Source organism: Bison bison, unplaced genomic scaffold (assembly GCF_000754665.1).
Source record: "Bison bison bison isolate TAMUID 2011002044 unplaced genomic scaffold, Bison_UMD1.0 scf7180017864118, whole genome shotgun sequence".
Taxonomy (NCBI): Eukaryota; Metazoa; Chordata; class Mammalia; order Artiodactyla; family Bovidae; genus Bison; species Bison bison.
Genome location: NW_011494690.1, coordinates 2,991,656 through 3,010,646, shown reverse-complemented (window position 1 = coordinate 3,010,646; position 18,991 = coordinate 2,991,656). Strand labels below are relative to the sequence as shown.

At 39.6% G+C, this 18,991-nt stretch overlaps 1 protein-coding gene across 11 annotated transcripts in view; it reads right to left on the bottom strand.

Annotated features, from left to right (window-relative positions):
- ATP8B4 (ATPase, class I, type 8B, member 4) overlaps positions 1-18,991 on the bottom strand; it is a 341,749-nt gene that overhangs the window by 204,872 nt on the left and 117,886 nt on the right. For 10 of the 11 annotated variants that reach the window (XM_010839511.1, XM_010839512.1, XM_010839505.1 and 7 more), the window contains 2 exons: positions 4,714-4,827; positions 1,758-1,856 (listed from right to left, as the gene is read on the bottom strand). In XM_010839511.1, the coding sequence (XP_010837813.1) occupies positions 1,758-1,856; positions 4,714-4,827 (213 nt within the window). Of the gene's footprint in view, positions 1-1,757; positions 1,857-4,713; positions 4,828-18,991 lie in introns of those variants that run through there. The other variant, XM_010839514.1, reaches the window with a different exon arrangement.

Here is an 18,991-nt window from a genome sequence, read left to right as displayed (position 1 = left end):
ATGGAAAATTCTGAAAGAGATGAGAATACCAGACCACCTGACCTGCCTCTTGAGAAATCTGTATGCAGGTCAGGAAGCAACAGTTAGAACTGGACATGGAACAACAGACTGGTTCCAAATAGGAAAAGGAGTATGTCAAGGCTGTATATTGTCACCCTGCTTATTTAACTTATATGCAGAGTACATCATGAGAAACCCTGGGCTGGAAGAAGCACAAGCTGGAATCAAGATTGCCAGGAGAAATATCAATAACCTCAGATATGCAGATGACACCACCCTTACGGCAGAAAGCATGGAGGAACTAAAGGGCCTCTTGATGAAAGTGAAAGAGGAAAGTGAAAAAGTTGGCTTAAAGCTCAACATTCAGAAAACTAAGATCATGTCATCCGGTCCTCTCACTTCATGGCAAATAGATGGGGAAACAGTGGAAACAGTTGCTGACTTTATTTTGGGGGGCTCCAAAATCACTGCAGATGGTCACTGCAGCCATGAAATTAAAAGACGCTTACTCCTTGGAAGGAAAGTTACGACCAACGTAGACAGCATATTAAAAAGCAGAAACATTACTTTGTCAACAAAGGTCCGTCTAGTCAAGGCTATGGTTTTTCCAGTAGTCATGTATGGATGTGAGAGTTGGACTGTGAAGAAAGCTGAGCACCTAAGAATTGTTGCTTTTGAACTGTGGTGTTGGAGAAGACTCTTGAGAGTCCCTTGGACTGCAAGGAGATCCAACCAGTCCATTCTAAAGGAGATCAGTCCTGGGTGTTCATGGGAAGGACTGATGTTGAAGCAGAAACTCCAATATTTTGGCCACCTGATGCAAAGAGCAGACTCTTTTGTAAAGACCCTAATGTTGGGAAAGATTGAAGGCGGAAGGAGAAGGGGACGACAGAGGATGAGAGGGTTAGATGGCATCACCAACTCAAAGGGCATGAGTTTGGGTAAACTCTGGGAGTTGGTGTTACACAGGGAGGCCTGATGTGCAGCAGTTCACGGGGTCGCATAGAGTAGGACACGACTGAGCAACTGAACTGAACTGGTTCGATGAGCAGAGGATGCTGCTGCTGCTGCTCTGCTGCTGCTAAGTCGCTTCAGTAGTAGCCAACTCTGTGGGACCCCATAGAGGGCAACCCACCAGGCTCCCCCGTCCCTGGGATTCTCCAGGCAAGAACACAGGAGTGGGTTGCCATTTCTGTCTCCAGTGCATGAAAGTGAAAAGTGTAAGGGAAGTCCCTCAGTTGCGTCCGACTCTTAGTGACCCCATGGACTGCAGCCCACCAGGCTCCTCCGTCCGTGGGATTTTCCAGGCAAGAGTACTGCAGTGGGTTGCCATTACCTTCTCCGGAGCAGAGGATGTGAGAACGCCTAATATCTACCAGTTCCTAAAACTTAAACAAAGACTTGAGATACAGGATAAATAATACTTTACTGAATGGAAACAGGTTTGTCTATCAATTCTGATCTTACCACTAATTATTTGTATGTTCATTAAGAAATCTTTAGTTCTTTATAGGTGAGAGTGTCTTCATGTGTAAAATGAGGGAGTGAGTCTACTTACTGAAGCCCCTTTGCTATTACTATAAACAGTCCTGGCTCTATGACCTCTATATTAATCATCAAATAACCATAAAGCCTCTTATGGCAAATATTTGCCAAAATAACTTCATTCAAAAATTTCAAATGGATGTCTATTTTCTACTTCTGAGAGGTCACAACTGAAACTGAGACCACAAGAATGCTCAAAAGCAAATACTTACATAGTCATCTGTGGCATCTTTGACAGCTGTCATAGTTACCACTAGCACCAAGGGTACAATGGTGGTAAACCAAGTCAAGGAGGAAATTTCCGGAATCAGCTGAAACAAACATGTCAAGTAGTTTAGTGCTTTTAAGTTTCATAAATATAGCTTTCAGGTTTTGTCATTCAACTTTATAAGACAACAGAAGTTAATGAAATGATATTAGAACATAATATAGAACATTCGATAATTTAAGTGTTTGCACTCAGATATAAGACACAGAAAAAAAGCATCATTGAACAATTGTCAGACTACCTGGCAAAAAGTTAAATTTTTATAGCAAGTTGAGAAGAAAGCTTCTTGAAGTCTTTCGCAAATGATGATCTTTCCCCAGGATGATAAATGTCACCTATCTTTTCTCCGCTTCTCAATTCAACTTTTCACAGTTTTACCAGCTCCTTACCAATTCTCAAAGAGAGAATCTTCGAGCACCTACCTTGCACCAGACACAATCCCAAATACTTTTTATATATGATATCACTCGATCCTCAGAGAAGTTTATCAAGTCAGATTCTGTACCAGAGGTGTTTTGCACACATCTAGAGTGTTTATATTGCATGTAAATAGTGCACAGCGCAGAATACACTGTGAATGACAGCCACGAGTCCGGAAATGCCTCAGCCCTGGGCACCATTTCCCTATTTTATTAAAAAAAAAAAAAAGTACCAGAGAAGTCAAACTGATTTATCAGCCCAGAACATACACTGCTAAAAATTGAATCTAGGTCTGTTTGACTCCAAAGCCTGGGCCTCTACCTGTAAAGCCACCCACCTAAGAGAGACAGAGTGACAGTCGACATGACTCTCTTACAAAGGTAGTCATCAAGTGGGGTTCATTTTGGAGTTACTTCAGGGCCATCAGGCAGGGAAGAATGGGTGGAGATGGTCAGTGTATATTGATCAGGCCTCAACCAAACAGCACTATAAATTTTATGTAATAGCTTCCACATAAGATTTAAAAAAAACCTCAAAAGCCTATGAAGGACCAACAAAAACATCAGCCTGAGTGGCAGAAAAGCTGGATTCTAGTCAGAGTTGTATCATTAACACATGGTAAAAGCTTCACACCTCACTTAACCTCTCCAGATCTCATTTCTGCATCAATAAAAGACAGGAGATTATACTGAACCATCTTAAAGACCCCTTCTAGATATAAAATTCTGTGAACAGGAACCTTTGGTCATAAATAAGAAAACCCATTAGAGAAATTAGGGAAGTGGTGTAAAGGGTTCTATGAAGACACCAAAAGCAAATTCATGGGGGGAAGAGAAAAAAAGTCTCTTCCAAAATTGTAAGGTTACTTTCAATGCTATTTTTTTTCTCTTGTTCAGCATCCAGTTCTTTTTTTTTCCTCTCCCTACTCCAAGAGGACTCCTCAGACACTACCTGCTTACCTCTCAATGGTCTCACGCCCTCTTAAACTCTCTCTCCGAAGTTCTTTTCAACTTGCCCTCACAGTACTTGGCGACTATTGGTCTTGTGCAGGTATTTAGCCTTAGATGGAGTTTACCGCCCACTTTGGGCTGCATTCCAGAGCAATCTGACTCCAGGGAGACCTGGTCTGATGTACCAGGTCTACCAGCCTCACACCAACCCTGGGCTGGGCCTCCATCGGAAGGAGCAACCAGTTGTTTTCAACTCTTCCCTTACTTCTTAATACCCCTTTACTGTGAGTACACATAATTTTGATGGACTGATTCCGTCCAACTGGCTTTTGGACTTTGGCATGTGATCTAGGTCAAGGCAATCACTGCATTAAATTCCTGTGCCAGAGTGACAGGTTTGGAAAAGGAAGGTAACAGCATGGTCCAATTAAAACTAATCCCAGGACTTTTTAGAGAACAGAAAAAGTGATTCATTTTCATTCTCTTTTTCTCCCTCTTTCCTCTCCCCGCTGCCTCTCCCTCTCCTTCTCCCCCTCTGCCTCTTTTTTACATCAGCATTGAAGCCAGGAAAATAAAACTCTAAAGTTTTCAAGGATCACCAAGTAGAGAGGGTCTGCCTGAGAGTAAACATAAAGGAAATTTAAAAAAAGAAAAGTGACATCCTGTTGAAATAGTTGTCATAAAGTACATTAAGTGAACTTAGATGTCTGCAACTTACAACCAAGATTCTTAAGACAGTTATTCTACTGAATAAATAGTTGTTTGGTTAAAGAAAAAATAGTGCTCAAGCTATAATCAAGACTGTACATATCCAGTTCATCCTCTTACCTCCTATAATTAATGCATAGCCCAGCAGATTCAGAATCTACCTGTTTGATGTGATTACTTTAAAATAAATATAAGGTAAATAACTGGCTAATATGAGCCACTTATATGTATGCTAAATCTTTGATTTATGCCTTTCCTCCCTGAAATATCAGTAAAATTTGAAATTTCACTTAGGTTCAAATTTCAAGTGGGAAGAAAAAGGAAGGTTACCAACTACCAATGAACCACTCAAAACTACAAAAAAGTCACAGTGAAATAACATATAGCATTTACTTATATATGTGTAAAAATATGTCATTGTTCATAGATGCAAATAAAATTTGCCAAATTAAGTTCCACAAACCACTAGTCAGATAAATTCTTTGCTTCGACTCTGTCAATAACCATGCTGTGAATGTGATAGGGAGATAAAGAAAGGAAGCAGGCTGTGAACAGTAATTATTAGGCTCTGGTGTGGTTCAGATAAAGCGCAAGGCAGCATTTTAAAATGACCTCAGTGTTTAAAATGATGAATGTACTAGTTTTTTTACCCATTCCTATCCCTCCCACACTTGTGAAGAGAAACAGCAATAAAAACATCAAAAATCTGATAAGGCTGCTTTTCTATGCATGAACATTTAGATAAGCTAAATAATTAATTTTATCAAATTACATGAATACTCTTAACAAACAGATGATGAAGAAATACAGCCTAAACATTACCTGCAAAATCAGAAGGAAAAGGAAATATGCATTTGCCACTCTTTGGAACTGTTCAAATAAATTAATCGGCAAGAAGGTGAGAATGTTGTACTTGGATGTGTGGATACGATTATCCTGAAAAAGAAACAGCATCACATTAGTTTGGGGTGAGGCATGACTCATTATCAGAAACAGCTCTAAACTTATGAGACAGAGCATGAGTTATGCCAGAGCAAGAAAGATAAGCCAATTATCTAGGAAATTTTAAACTCTGTGTGGGCCAAGGGTTTCAGTTTTCTCAAGAGGACATGCTTCTGATACTAGGTGAAATTACCATTCAATGTTATAAAATCATCCGTGACTTAAAAATTTCTCAAGTGCAAAAGTCTGCCCTGACATTTTTTATCCTTATGTATTTACTCACTTGGCAGCCATTTCTTGAGAACCTACTGTTTACAGACACTGAGCTCGTGGCTGGGATTTGTGAATTAAAAGGAACTTCAGGAATCACTTGGTTCACCTTCCCAAAGCCATGACCCTTTAGATAACTCTGACAAAGGCCCCTAGGTCTACCTTTGAGAGTCTTCTGGTGGAAAACTGACCACCTTACAAGGCAGGTGTAATCCTGTTTCCATTTCAGGATGGGAAATGATAGAAAGGTCTTTATTATGAGAGACTCAAATCTGCCTCCCTGTAAATTTTGCCATGTGCCATCCATCCCTGCGGTCACCTAAATAAAGTCTAAGCCCTTTCCATATTGACAATCTTCAAATACTTGAGGGTAACTCACAGGACTCCCCTAGATCCTCTCCATTATGATCTAGGTGTTCACAAAACCCTTAGCCATTCTCCATGATTTTTTCATGGACATCTCTTCCTGATCAGCCTCTTCTGCATCCATCCCAACCTCTCTGCATCTCTCTTAAAACATGGTGTCCAAATGCAAATATTCATTGCAGATCTAGCTCAACTGGTCCACATACAAAAGAGCCTTTGATGTTCTGTGTTCTGGATTATTGTACTAATTTGCCTTAAAATTTCATTAGCATTTTGTCAATTAATCTCACTGTTTATTCACATTGTTTTGATGAATTAAAATCTCAAGGTCATTTCTTCATAAATCACTATTAAATCAGGTCTCCCATTCCTAAACATTCACAGTTTATTTTTTTAAGTCCTGATGATTTTTCACATATTCCTTTTATAAGAGCCAAATTAAAAAAAAATAATCTTGAGTGTGCTATCACAAAAGCACTAAATATTCCTCCCAACTTTATGTCATCAAAGAATTTCAAACACATGCCTTTTATATAGTCTTTCAAAACTATATAAAACTAATTCATTAAAAAGTACAGAGCTAAAACAAAAAAAAATTTAATAAAAGAAATAAAACTATAGCAAGTTACCAGAGATTTCTCCACAGATTATAGTTGATATCTTTTTCAGGTATTTACATAAAACATATTAAATATATTTTATTTAACAATCTATAAATCTAACTACATTCTCATGAGACTTCACTCTATCTTATTCACAAACATAGCAGAAGAAATTTGATGTGACAGATCTTACTGACACTCAGAATCAGCATGCCTAGAGAATTTCTATCCACTAATATCATAAAATGGAGATTAGTCCATATGATTTTTATTTATTTTTTATTGAAATATAGCTGATTTATAATTAATAATAAATTTACTAGTTTCTGGTATACCACAAAATAATTAATATATTCTTTTTTATATTCTTTCCATTATGGTTTATTATAGGATATTAAATACAGTTCCCTGTGCTATCGAATACGACCTTGTTTATAACTGTTCTATATATAATAGCTTGCATCCATCCATCTAATCCATCCATCCACCCCCACCCTTCCCCTTGGCAACCACAAGTCTGTTTGCTATGTCTATGAGTCTGTTCTGTTTCATAAATAGGCTTGTTTTGCTGTATTTATTTTTTAATTAACTTTTATTGGAGTATAGTTGCTTTACAATGTTGTGTTAGTTGTGTGATATTTTAGATTCCACATATAAGTGATATCACATGGTATTTGTATTTCTTTCTTACGTATGATATATGATATATGATAATCTCTAGTTCCATCCTTGTTGCTACAAATGGCATTATTTCATTCTTTTTATGACTGAGTAATATTCCACTGTGTGTGTGTGTGCACACAGGCACCTATGTGTATATACACATATATCACATCTTCTCTATCCATTCATCTGTTGATGGACATTCAAGGTTGTTTCCATGTCTTGGCTATTATAAATAGTGCTACAATTAACATTGGGATGCATGTATCTTTTTGAATTACAGTTTTATCTGGATATAAGCCCAGGAGTATGATTGCTGGATCATATGGCAACTCTATTTTTAGCTTTTTGAGGAGTCTCCATACTGTTTTCCATAGTGATTTACATTCCCACCATCAATATAGGAGAGTTTCTCCGCACCCTATCCAGCATTTGTCATTTGTAAATGACAGCCATTCAGCCCAAGTGAAGTGATACCTCATCATAGATTTGATTCTTTAATAATTAGCAATGTTGACCATCTTCTATGTGCCTATTGGTCATCTGCATATCATCTTCAAAGAAATGTCTATTTAGGACTTATGTCCATTTTTTTGACTGGGTTATTTGTTCTGTTACTGAGTTGTATGAGATATTTGTATATTTTGGAAATTAAGCTCCTGTCAGTTGCATCATTTCCAAATATTTTCTCCCAGTCCATAGACTGTCTTTTCTTTTTGTTTATGGTTTCTTTGGCTGTGCAAAAGTTTTTAAGTTTGATTAGATCCCATTTTTTAATTTTTGTCTTATTTCTATTGCTTTGGGAGACTGATCTAAGAAAACACTTGTACAATTTATGTCAGAGAATTCTCCTCTAGAAGTTTTATGGTGTCATGTCTTTTTTTTTATTTAAATTTATTTATTTTAATTAGAGGGTAGTTACTTTACAATATTGTATTGGTTTTGCCTTATATTCAGGTCTTTAAGCCATTTTGAGCATGATGTGAGGGTGTTTTCTAACTTTATTGATTTATGTCCAGCTTTCCCAACACTATTTGTTGAAGAGACTCTTTTCTCCATTATATACTTTTGTTTTTGTCAAAGATTGATTGACCATAGGTGTGTGGGTTTATTTCTGAGCTCTCTATTCTGTTGCACTGATCCATATGTCAGTTTTTGTGTCAATACCATGCTGTTTTGATTACTGTCATTTTGTGGTACTGTCTGAAGTCTGGAAGGGTTATTCCTCCTGCTTTGTTCTTTTTCCTCAGAATTCCTTTGGTAATTCTGGGTCTTTTATGGTTCCATATAAATTTTAGGATTATTTTTTCTATTTCTGTGAAAAATGCCATAGGTAATTTGACAGGGATCACACTAAATCTGTAGGTTGTTTTTGGGTAGTATAGTCATTTTGATGTTAATTCTTCCAATCCAAGAGCCTGGGATACCTTTCCATTTCTTTGAATCATCTTCAGTTTCCTTTATCAATATTTTATAGTTCTAAGCATCTGTCTTTCACCTCCTTGGTGAGGTTTATTCCTAAGTATTTTTGGATACAATTTTAAAAAGGATTATTTTTTTTGCATTCCCTTTCTGATATTTCATTGAAAGTGTAAAGAAATGTAGCCAATTTCTGTGTGTTAATCTTGCATCCTGCTACCTTGTTAAATTTATTTATCCATTCTAATAGTTTGTGTGCAGAGTCTTAGCATCATGTCATCTGTGTATAATGGCAATTTTACCTCTTTTCTACCAATTTGAATAGCTTTTATTTCTTTTTCCTATCTGACTGCGGTGGCTAGGACTTCCGGTACTACGCTGAATAGAAGTAGTGAGAGTGAGTATCCTTGTCTTGTTCTATGTTTTAGCAGGAAGGCTTTTTAGCTTTTCACCATAGAATGTACTTTTGGCTATGGACTTGTCATAAATAGCCTTTATTACATTGAGATATGTTTCCCTTATGCCCACTTTGGTAAGAGTTTTTATCATGAATGGATGTTGAATTTTATCAAATGCTTTTCCTTTATTTATTGAGATGACCATGTGGTTTTTGTATTTTCTTTTATTGGTGTGGTGTATCATACATTGATTCTGTGTATTTTAAACCATCCTTGTGACCCTGTGATGAATCCAACTTAATGGTGGTATATGATCTTTTTTTTTTTTTTTTTGGAGAAGGCAATGGCACCCCACTCCAGTGTTCTTGCCTAGAGAATCCCAGGGACGGGGGAGCCTGGTGGGCTGCCGTCTATGGGGTCGCACAGAGTAGGACACGACTGAAGCAACTTAGCAGCAGCATATTCATTTTATGTATTTGGGTGCTCCTATATTAGGTGAATATGTTAATGCATATACTATCCTCTTCTTACATTGATCCTTCTATCATTATATAGAGTCCTTCTTTCTTTATGGACTTTGCTTGAAAGTCTATTTTGTCTCATGAGTATTGTTACCCCCACTTTCTTGTCATTTCTATTTGCATTAAATGCCTTTTTCCATCCCTTCACTTTCAATCTATGTGTATTTTTTTGCCCTATTAAGTAGGTCTCTTCTAGGCAGCATATTGTAGACCCTTGTCTTTTTAACCAATCTGCCACTTTAAGTCTTTTGATTGAATTATTTATTTCATTGACATTTAAGGTAATTATTGATAAATATATATTTATTGCCATTTTAAACCTTGTTTTCCAGTTGATATTTTATTTCTTATGGTTCCTTTCTTTGCCTTTTTGCTTTTCCTTTTATGGTGAGATGGTTTTCCTTTATATTATATCTGTGTTCTCTTCTTTTTGGTTTTTGTGACTCTATTGTATGTTTCTAATTTGTGGTTACCTTCTTTTTAAAGTATATTAACACATTCCTATATCTAGTTGCTTTAAATTTGTAGTCACATAGGCTCAAACACATTCTTTTTAAAAAAATATACATTTTCTTTACATTCTATTATTCTCCCCCACCACATTTTGTTATTTTGATGCCCTTTTTTTATATCTTCATGTTTTTTCTTTGCAGTTCATTGTGGTTATCATAACTTTCATAAAAAAAAATTTTTTTTTAACTTCTGTACTGGCTTTATTTAAGTGACTTATTTTCCAGTTGTAATTTTCTCTTTCCTATAGATTCTTACTTGTTTTCTATTTAGAGAAAACCTTTCAATATTTTATTTTAGAATAGGTTTAGTATTGCTATATTCTTTTAGTTTTTGCTTCCTTGTGAAATTCTTTATATCTCCTCTATTCTAAAGGATAATCTTGCAGGGTAGTGTCCTGGGTTGCAGGTTTTTCCCTTTCAGAACTTTGAAGATATCTTGCCACTCCCTTCTGACATGCAATGTTTCTGTAGAGAAATAGGCTGAAAGCCTTATGGAGATTCCTTTGTAACTATTAATAACTTGTTTTTTTCTTGATGCCTTAGAATCTTCCCTTTAACTTTTGCCATTTTAATTACAATGTGTCTTGGTGTAGTTCTGTTCAGTTCATATTGTTTTGGACCCTCTACGCTTCCTATAACTGGAATTCTGTTTCCTTTAGGTTTCATACTTTTAAGCCATAATTTCTTCAAATATGTTTTTGATCCCTTTTTATCTTTCTTCTCCTTCCAGGATCCTATGATGGGTAGATTGACATGCTTTATATTATTCCATGAAAAAGTGTGAAAGTAAAAGTATTAGTTGCTTAGTCATGTCTGACTTTGCAATCCCAATAAGCGGACTGTAGCCACCAGGCTCCTCTGTCCAGGGAATTCTCCAGGCAAGAATATTGGAGTGTTTGGCAGAAAGCAACACAATTCTGTAAAGCAATTATCCTCCAATTTTTAAAGAATTCAAAAAAAAAGAATACTAGAGTGGATAGCCATTCCATTCTCCAGAGGATCTTCCTGATCCAGAGATTAAACCTGGGTCTCCTGCATTGCAGATGGATTCTTTATCATCTGAGCCACCAGGGAATATTACATAGATCTTGAATATTATTTTCTTTTTTTTATCTTCCCATCTGCTATTATGATTAGATGATTTCCATTATTTTATCTTTCAGATCACTTATTTTTTTGCATTATTCAGTTTGCTATTTATTGCCTTTCACTCAGTTTTCCTCTCACCAAAATGAGCTTTCTAATTTTTCTTGGTTCCTCTTCATAGTTTCTAGTTCCTTTTTAAAATAATCTGCATTTCTATCAATAGTCTTTTTTAATTCCTTTGTTATTTTTATTTTCTCTTTTTATTTTAACTCAGAGACTATTAGACTGGAAACGTCTGTTTCACTGTTTCTTTCAGGGGAATTCTCTTGATCTTTTAATTAGGAATGGTTCCTCTGCTTCTTCATATTACTTACATTTCTCTTACTCTATGAATTTAGGAGAAGCTACCGTGGTCTACTGTTGTGTTGGAGAGCTGTTTTTCTGTGGGAGTGTTCCTGTGTAGTATACAAGAGTCTAATGTTTTTGGCTGCATGTGCTGTTTTCAGTACAGATGCCTGCCACATGTTTCCTCAGGGTGTGCTGTTTGTTATCTCTTTGGTAGAACATATGACTGGCGTGGTGATGACAAAAGCCTGCACTGGATATTGAGCAGGGTCTCCTCTTTGCTCTATGGTTGTCACAGTCCTGTTGGGGGCAGGGCCTGCTCCACAGTTGTTGTTGTAAAAGCCCCCAGATCCATTTCTGAGCTGTGATATGAAATAGGCAGGTCTTTGGAGAAGGCAATGGCAAAATGCCAGTACTCTTGCCTGGCAGATCCCATGGACGGAGGAGCCTGGTAGGCTGCAGGCCATGGGGCTGCTAAGAGTAGGACACAACTGAGTGACTTCACTTTCACTTTTCACTTTCATGCATTGGAGAAGGAAATGGCAACCCACTCCAGTTTTCTTGCTTGGAGAATCCCAGGGACGGGGGAGCCTGGTGGGCTGCCGTCTATGGGATCACACAGAGTCGGACAAGACTGAAGTGACTTAATAGTAGCAGCAGCAGAGTTATGGGAGGAGCCACTGAGTATACCTCTTCCTCCAGAACTGTCCACCAGAGAGTACATTCTATGGTGTCACCTGTTACCTGTGATACAGGCTCACAAAGTACACAGTTCCACCTCAACCATGGGAATGGTTGGCCCTGGTGTTCCTCCGGAGCTATATTCACAAAGCCACCAGCACAGATCTGTAGGGGCAGCTCCATTTAAGTCAGGTACCAGGACCACAGTAGTTGTGCACCTGGACTTGCTGTGCAAGCTATGCAAGCAGCCCAGACCCAGACCCACCCCAGCGTGCATGTGCCTGCCAGCAAAGCCCACAGCTACTAATGTCAGAACTGCCCAAGCCATGGGAGCACCCACAGTCCGCTCGGATGTCCTGCAGCACTGAGTTTACAAAGGCACCAGTGGCTGGGGGGTAAATATGAGGATTACAAAGCCATGGGGAGAGGGCTCAGTTTCAGCCCTTCTTCCTACATCATGTAACACCTGCAAATCAGCTCCGATTTCAGCCCCACCTCCACATGTGGGCAATCCACTGGCTCTTACACACTCCCAGAGCTCACAAAGGTGGAGCCACACCCACTGTGAGCATACCAATAATGGGGCTGCTATGGCAATCTTCATGCACCCACTAACAATAGCCCTTCACTTCCTTGGTAGGCTGGGAGTATGCATGTACTCCTTGGTTGCAGCCTGTACCACACTCCGTCCCCTTCAGGCTGTCTCCGTGCAGCTCTGTCCTTTGAAGCTCACGTTTTGGCACTCAGCACCGCCACACACCATCAGATGCATGTCTAGGGCTGGGGATACCAGGGAAGTGGCACAGGCTTCCTGTACTGGTCCCTCTCTGTTCTTGCCACAAACCAGCTGCTGTACTCTCCTCGAGCCCCTGAAGCTCCCTCTCTGTCCCAGCTGATCTCCCCACATTTGAAGGGCTTCCCAGGGTGAGGAAATGGTTCCTCTTTCACAGCTCCCTTCCAGGGATCCCATCCTGATTCTCTTTTTTCTTTCACCCTACCCAAGTATGTGGTGATCTTTCTTGCAATTTTGACATTCTGAGATCTTCTGCCAACGTTCAGCAGTTATTTCATGAGAATGGTTCCACATGTGGATATATTTTTGATATATTTGTGGAGGAGGTGAACTCTTCATCTTTCTATTCTCCCATCTTGACTGGAGCCTCCTCCCATGTGGCTTGTTTTAAATGAACCTACAATGATGCCTAGTAATCACTACTACCTGGACTATCCAGTCCATGGAATTCTCCAGGCCAGAATACTGGAGTGGGTAGCCTTTCCCTTCTCCAGGAGATCTTCCCAACCTAGGGATTGAATCCATGTCTCCGGCATTGCAGGTGGATTCTTTACCAGCTGAGCCACAAGGGAAGCCCAAGAATACTGGAGTGGGTATCCTTTTCCTTCTCCAGGAGATCTTTCCAACCCAGGGATCAAATCCAGGTCTCCTGCATTACAGGCAGATTCTTTACCAGCTGAGCCACAAAGGAAGCTCAAGAATACTGGAGTGGGTAGCCTATCCCTTCTCCAGTGGATCTTCTGGACCCAGGAATCAAACTGGGGTCTCCTGCATTGCAGGTGGATTCCTGACCAACTGACCTATCAGGGGACCCCAAAGAAAATACTGTCATCTGTTAAATGACCATTTTTAACATTTATCAGGAATCATCAATGCATCCAGCTCTATGAAACAAGTTGTGGGAGAGTAAAAGAAGTGTCCAGAGAAGGATTTGCAGCTTCATTGGACTGATGAATCACACTGTGCTGAAAACTGTCTTTAAGCTGATGATCACTATTTTGCACTGAGTTTTCTATCCAAAAACTTGACTGGGAAGGAAGAGCTGTTGATCACAACACGTTTTTCTAAAAAAAAAAAAAAAGGGACTTGGAAAACTAATGGGAAAGAAAGCAGCTAAGGAGAAAACACAGTTAACCAAAAGATTCACATGTTCCTAATTCCATTTTACATTTTCCTGCTAAGTTGAAACTAAAATAGAAGTTAAGCCTGTATCTTACTAAAAGGATAGACAGAACATTTGCTGGGCCCACATTATAAACCCTGACAGGAATTATAAATTCTCCTATAAAACTGAATTCCACAAAGGTGAAGGGTAAACTGTATGGGATAGAGTGATAATACCAAATGGGGACTGTGACAATTCTGTTTAAATTGACTTATAGCAATGATGGTGTTTGTTCTACTGGCTTTGTTGTGACTTAGTCACAGATGATGCAAACACACATAGCTGACTGGGAACAAGGAACGAGGGCTCCCCCTCCTGGAGAATCTCCACACCCATTTACCTTTGTTTTTCAATAAAAAAAAAGGAAAAACAATGCTTCCATTTCTACTGCCCTATCCAAGAATGTGACCATTAGTTAGACTGTGATATTTGGCCATTTCCTTGAGCCAGCCTATTGGCTAACTGTTATAGTGGACAACTCATTCTATAATATAGCATGGAAGAGCTTCTCCACTATCCTCTTTGCACTACTTTTCTACCAAGGACCATTAGAAATAACCCAACTTGGAAGAAAGGAGGAGGAAGTGGACGAGAAAGAAACCAAGGAGATGGGAGTACATGGAGGGAATCTGTAGAGCTTCTTTCGTGCTGACAGACATCAGGCTGGAAGTCATGGCTTTAGTCTGTTAGCCAAGTGGACTAGTCAACTGACCCCACAATGAGGTAGGTTTAACCACACAGACATAAGTAATCTGGGACCAGGACAGACCTTCCACATGGTAAGAAAGAGCTTGTCCCTAGAAAAGCATCAGGAACCACCTGCTTCCTTTAGGAAGCTCACTTCCCAGAGGAAGAGGGCAAAGCTGAGCTGAAGCAGCTCAGATATTTACCCAAGACGGATGCATCAGGGAAATAAGTCCACATCATGGGGCAGAGTGAGAAAAGGGGTGGACAGAGAAACATCGCCCCAGTAGAGACCTTTCCACCTGGAAGGCAACATCAGAATGAGGGAAAGGCACTGCTTCTCTGAAATACAGTAAAACAAAGGCCCTGAGATGAGCAAAGGTGGCACACCTGAGGATGTGAAAGAGGGACTATGAAGCTAGAGAGGTCAGCACAAACGGTAATTAGAGGAGTTTCTCACAATCAATACTACAGATTTTAGTCTTTACTGTAAAGTCTTAAGTAATCCTGATGAGGTTCTAATTTTAAAAGATTACCCTAACTACAAGGGGCAGTGGGAGGCGGCTGGGACAAAGATGGTGATGACAAAGAATAGATGTGAGAAGACCAGTGAGAAGGTCTTTCAATTATTTACAGATGAGAGATGATGGATGGCTTAGACCGGGATGGTGGCAGAAGGGTGGCAATGAAATAATAATAGTTTCTGGTATTGATTAAGCTCTTACTATGTGTACTGTTCTAAGAGCAACATCCTTATGAAATAGGTACTATTATCCCCCTTCTATAGAAGGGAAATCCAAGATATTAATACAGCAATATTAAGTAGTTCACACAAGATTGCACAGCTTATAAGTAGTAGAACCAGGATTTGAATCAAGTCTCTCTGCTTCCAAAGCCCATTCTCTTTACCACTAAGTGAAGTGAAGTCGCTCAGTCATGTTCGACTCTTTGCAACCCCATGGACTATAGCCTATCAGGCTCCTCTGTCCATGGGATTTTCCAGGCAAGAGTACTGGAGTGGGGTGCCATTTCCTTCTCCAGGAGATCTTCCTGACCCAGGGATCAAACCGGGTCTCCTGCATTGTAGGCAGACGCTTTACCAACTGAGCTACCACTGTGCTTCCCCAATTCATTGCAAAGCAGATGTCTCTTCTGCTTTCAGAGCAATCAGCCCTTGCTTTCTCCTATACTCTATTTTCCGACCAGAAGAAACACTATATGCCGACCCTCTCCTCTCGAGTCCACCTCCTCAGCAGGAGCCCCGTTTACCTACTGTCTAGTGTGGAACTGCAGCTTCCCTCAACTCCATTCAGTCCCTCTCAAAGCTCAATGCAGGCAAATAGTTTAGCTAACCACTCCCTTAATTTAGCTCTCCAACAGAAGCAGCAAAAGTCTTTAACACTGACTACTTGGTGGAGGGGAAGAATAAAGAAAGAAAATGACAAATTCTTCAAGAAGGGGCCGTCAAATAAAATATTCATAAAATGAAAAACATAATTTTTTATAATCTGATTTTATCATGTAATCATATTGCTTAAGAAAACAAAGCAAATAGAAAGTAGCAGATACTGCTAAACTAGCAGACAGAGCATTTCAGGAGTTCGCCTCAATTATTCCACTGGCAAAATGGAGTAATAATATTTCTCATTACATTTATACAATCGTTGTGCACATAAGATGGTATCATAGACATGAAAGCAATTTTGTTAAGTTGAAAAAAAATTATAAATATACAAGATATTTGTGACCAACCCTCAAATAACCCAAATGGGTTTAGGAAATCCAGTGTCCTAGACAGGATAAACCAGTTATGCCACAGTAACCTATAATTTCAGAATTTTCATGGTTTAGCATACTAAGGGTTTGTTTTTACTCATACTACTTGTCTAGCATGAGCCAGCAGGGAGATCTGCTCAACATAGTTACTTATAATGGACCAACCACCATCTCAAACACTTCCAGTTGCATTAATGGAAGCAAAGAGAACACTCTGAATAGTCTCACACCCACAGGTTAATGCTTCAACGGAAATGCTCACAGCTAATAGACCAGAAAGAGTAACCATGTGTCCATAAGGCGGAAAGCCAGAAACACTAACAGACATCAATAATGGCTACCATAACCAAAAATGGAAACTCTAATATTTGAAGAGTGCAAGACATAACAGATACAAAAAGTAAAAATAAAAAACCAACCTCAGTGTTCCCAACCCAGTCCTGTTTCAATACCAAGTATAACAAGTATTTCCCCCTTTACCTCAGCTAACAGTGCCCCAAATTTCTTAGTCCTGTGATCTAGATTGACTCAACTCCGAACCATAACTCCAAGGTCAGGCCTGCTGCTGCTGCTAAGTCGCTTCAGTCGTGTCCGACTCTGTGAGACCCCATAGATGGCAGCCCACCAGGCTCCTCTGTCCCTGGGATTCGCCAGGCAAGAATACTGGAGTGGATTGCCAGATTAGTTTAAATCAATTACATGCCCCACCCTTCTAATTACAAATTTGAATTCAAGGATTGGCACATGACCTACATCATGTGATTAAAGTCTTACTAATGTATCAGTTTTGGGAATTTGCTGGCAATATAGGCTTTTTTTCTCCTACTGAAGTCCAACCTGGAAGAAAGTAGCCTTAGGAGTCACTGACAGCATTTGGGACCGTGAATGGAGGAGGCTGCCAAGAACAAATTCTACACTGAAGATGCAGGGCCAAGAAACACTGAGAATGAAACCAAACCAAGCCTCTTCTGAGAAGAACCCTACCTCTGAACTCTTTAGTTATATGATCTGTCCATGTCTTATATTGTCCACGTTAATTTGAGTTGATTTTTCTTTTACTCCCAATCAAATCCCAGGTAAGAGTCTTACTAATATATAAAAGATCAGTTTACATTTTTATATAATAATTTACTTTTATCTCTATATTTGCCTTAAAGAGTGAGTCATGGAAGGCTGAGCCTAACCGCGTTTGGTGGTTTGTCTGGGGACACTGCCTGCATCTGTGAATCCCACAGGCCAAACCCTAGGAACTTTCGCAATGAGTACCAAAGTTTAAGCACTAGCAAAAGATCTTCCCAAATTTGATGAAACATTTTTATTCCATGACAGTTATAAAAAGTAACTATCAGGATCTTGAAGGGAGAAAGCCTATTTTTCTTACCAGAAGAGGAGGCAGATATAGTATTGTTATAGTACATCCTGGATTCCAGAGAGAGAAACAGCCCTGACTCCTAAGGGAGAGATTATCTTTAAACCATAAAATGAAAACCAAAAAGAGACTGTGTCCACAGACTACTTGCATTAAAAAGGAAGTGGCCTAAAGGCATTTGCATCACACGGAAATATGTGAAACGCCCATGTTTATGCAAAGATCCCAAAAGAATGCATGTATGGGGCAAGCGGGCGGGCGTGGAGATCCGGCGTCTGGCGCCTCACTGGTACCAGGGAGAACCACAACTCCTCAGTATTAGTCAAAAGTTACCCAGTGAGGAGCCCACAGCGTTCCTATTTGGAAGGAATGGAGAAGTGATAACTACGGACGGAGGGTCAACACACAGATGAGGCTTTACTGAGAACCGCTAAATCCTTATCATCAGCACCAACACCACCACTATGAGCAGCTTCAGAACATTCTCCTAAGCTTGGGCTCCCCACCACGAACAAAAGCATGTGTGGGAGGGAAAGAACGAAGGGATATGTCCCCGAACTTTTATCTTTACATTTAATTTAGGGTCTTCTATGTGTCAGGCACTGGATCATGGAGCCAGGACTACCGATGTGAATAAACAAAGACCCTACCCTCTGAGAGGAAGTTTGCACTTTAGATGTAGGGAGAGAGGCAGACAATAAACTTGTAAACTGATAACACAAAATAAGTAAGTGATCAGTGCCAGAGAACAGTGAGCAACAGAGCAGGAGCACCTTTCCTGACAAGAGTCGCTTTAAGACGCTGCTTGTTTGGCTTTCCAGGTTAATGCAAACTCAAGATTTCACTACCTGTTAAGAATGCTGGGGCACCTGTCCCCCAGGGATGCCCCAAACAGTGCTTCAGGATAGCAGAAAATAAAATAAAACATATATGTGTGTGTGTGTGTGTGTGTGTGTGTGTATACACACACACACTCCCATATATATTTTAACAAAATATTCAAAAGTTAGGGTTTCCCAAAAAAATGGTTCCTAATGTTCAAAGTACAGATTGTCTTTATTATATATGTATACACATTCATGGACTTCTTTGGTGGCTCAGTGGTAGAGAATCCACCTGTCCATGAGGGAGACATGGGTTTGATCCCTGGGTCAGGAAGATCCCCTGGAGAAGGAAATGGCAACCCACTCCAGTATTCTTGCCTGTAGAATCCCATGGACGGAGGAGCCTGGCAGGCTACAGTTCAAAGGATCACAAAAAAGTTGAACACAACTTAGCAACTAAACAACAACAATACACATATTCATATAAACATATACATGAATACATCTATATAAATACATATATATGTAAGACTCCTCACTCCGTGGAATTTTCCAGGGAAGAATACTGGAGTGGGTTGCCATGCCCTTCAGGGGATCTTCCAGACCCAGTGATTGAACTCAGGTCTCCTGCTCTGCAGGCAGATTCTTTACCATCTGAGCCACCAGGGATGCCCAAGTGTTATA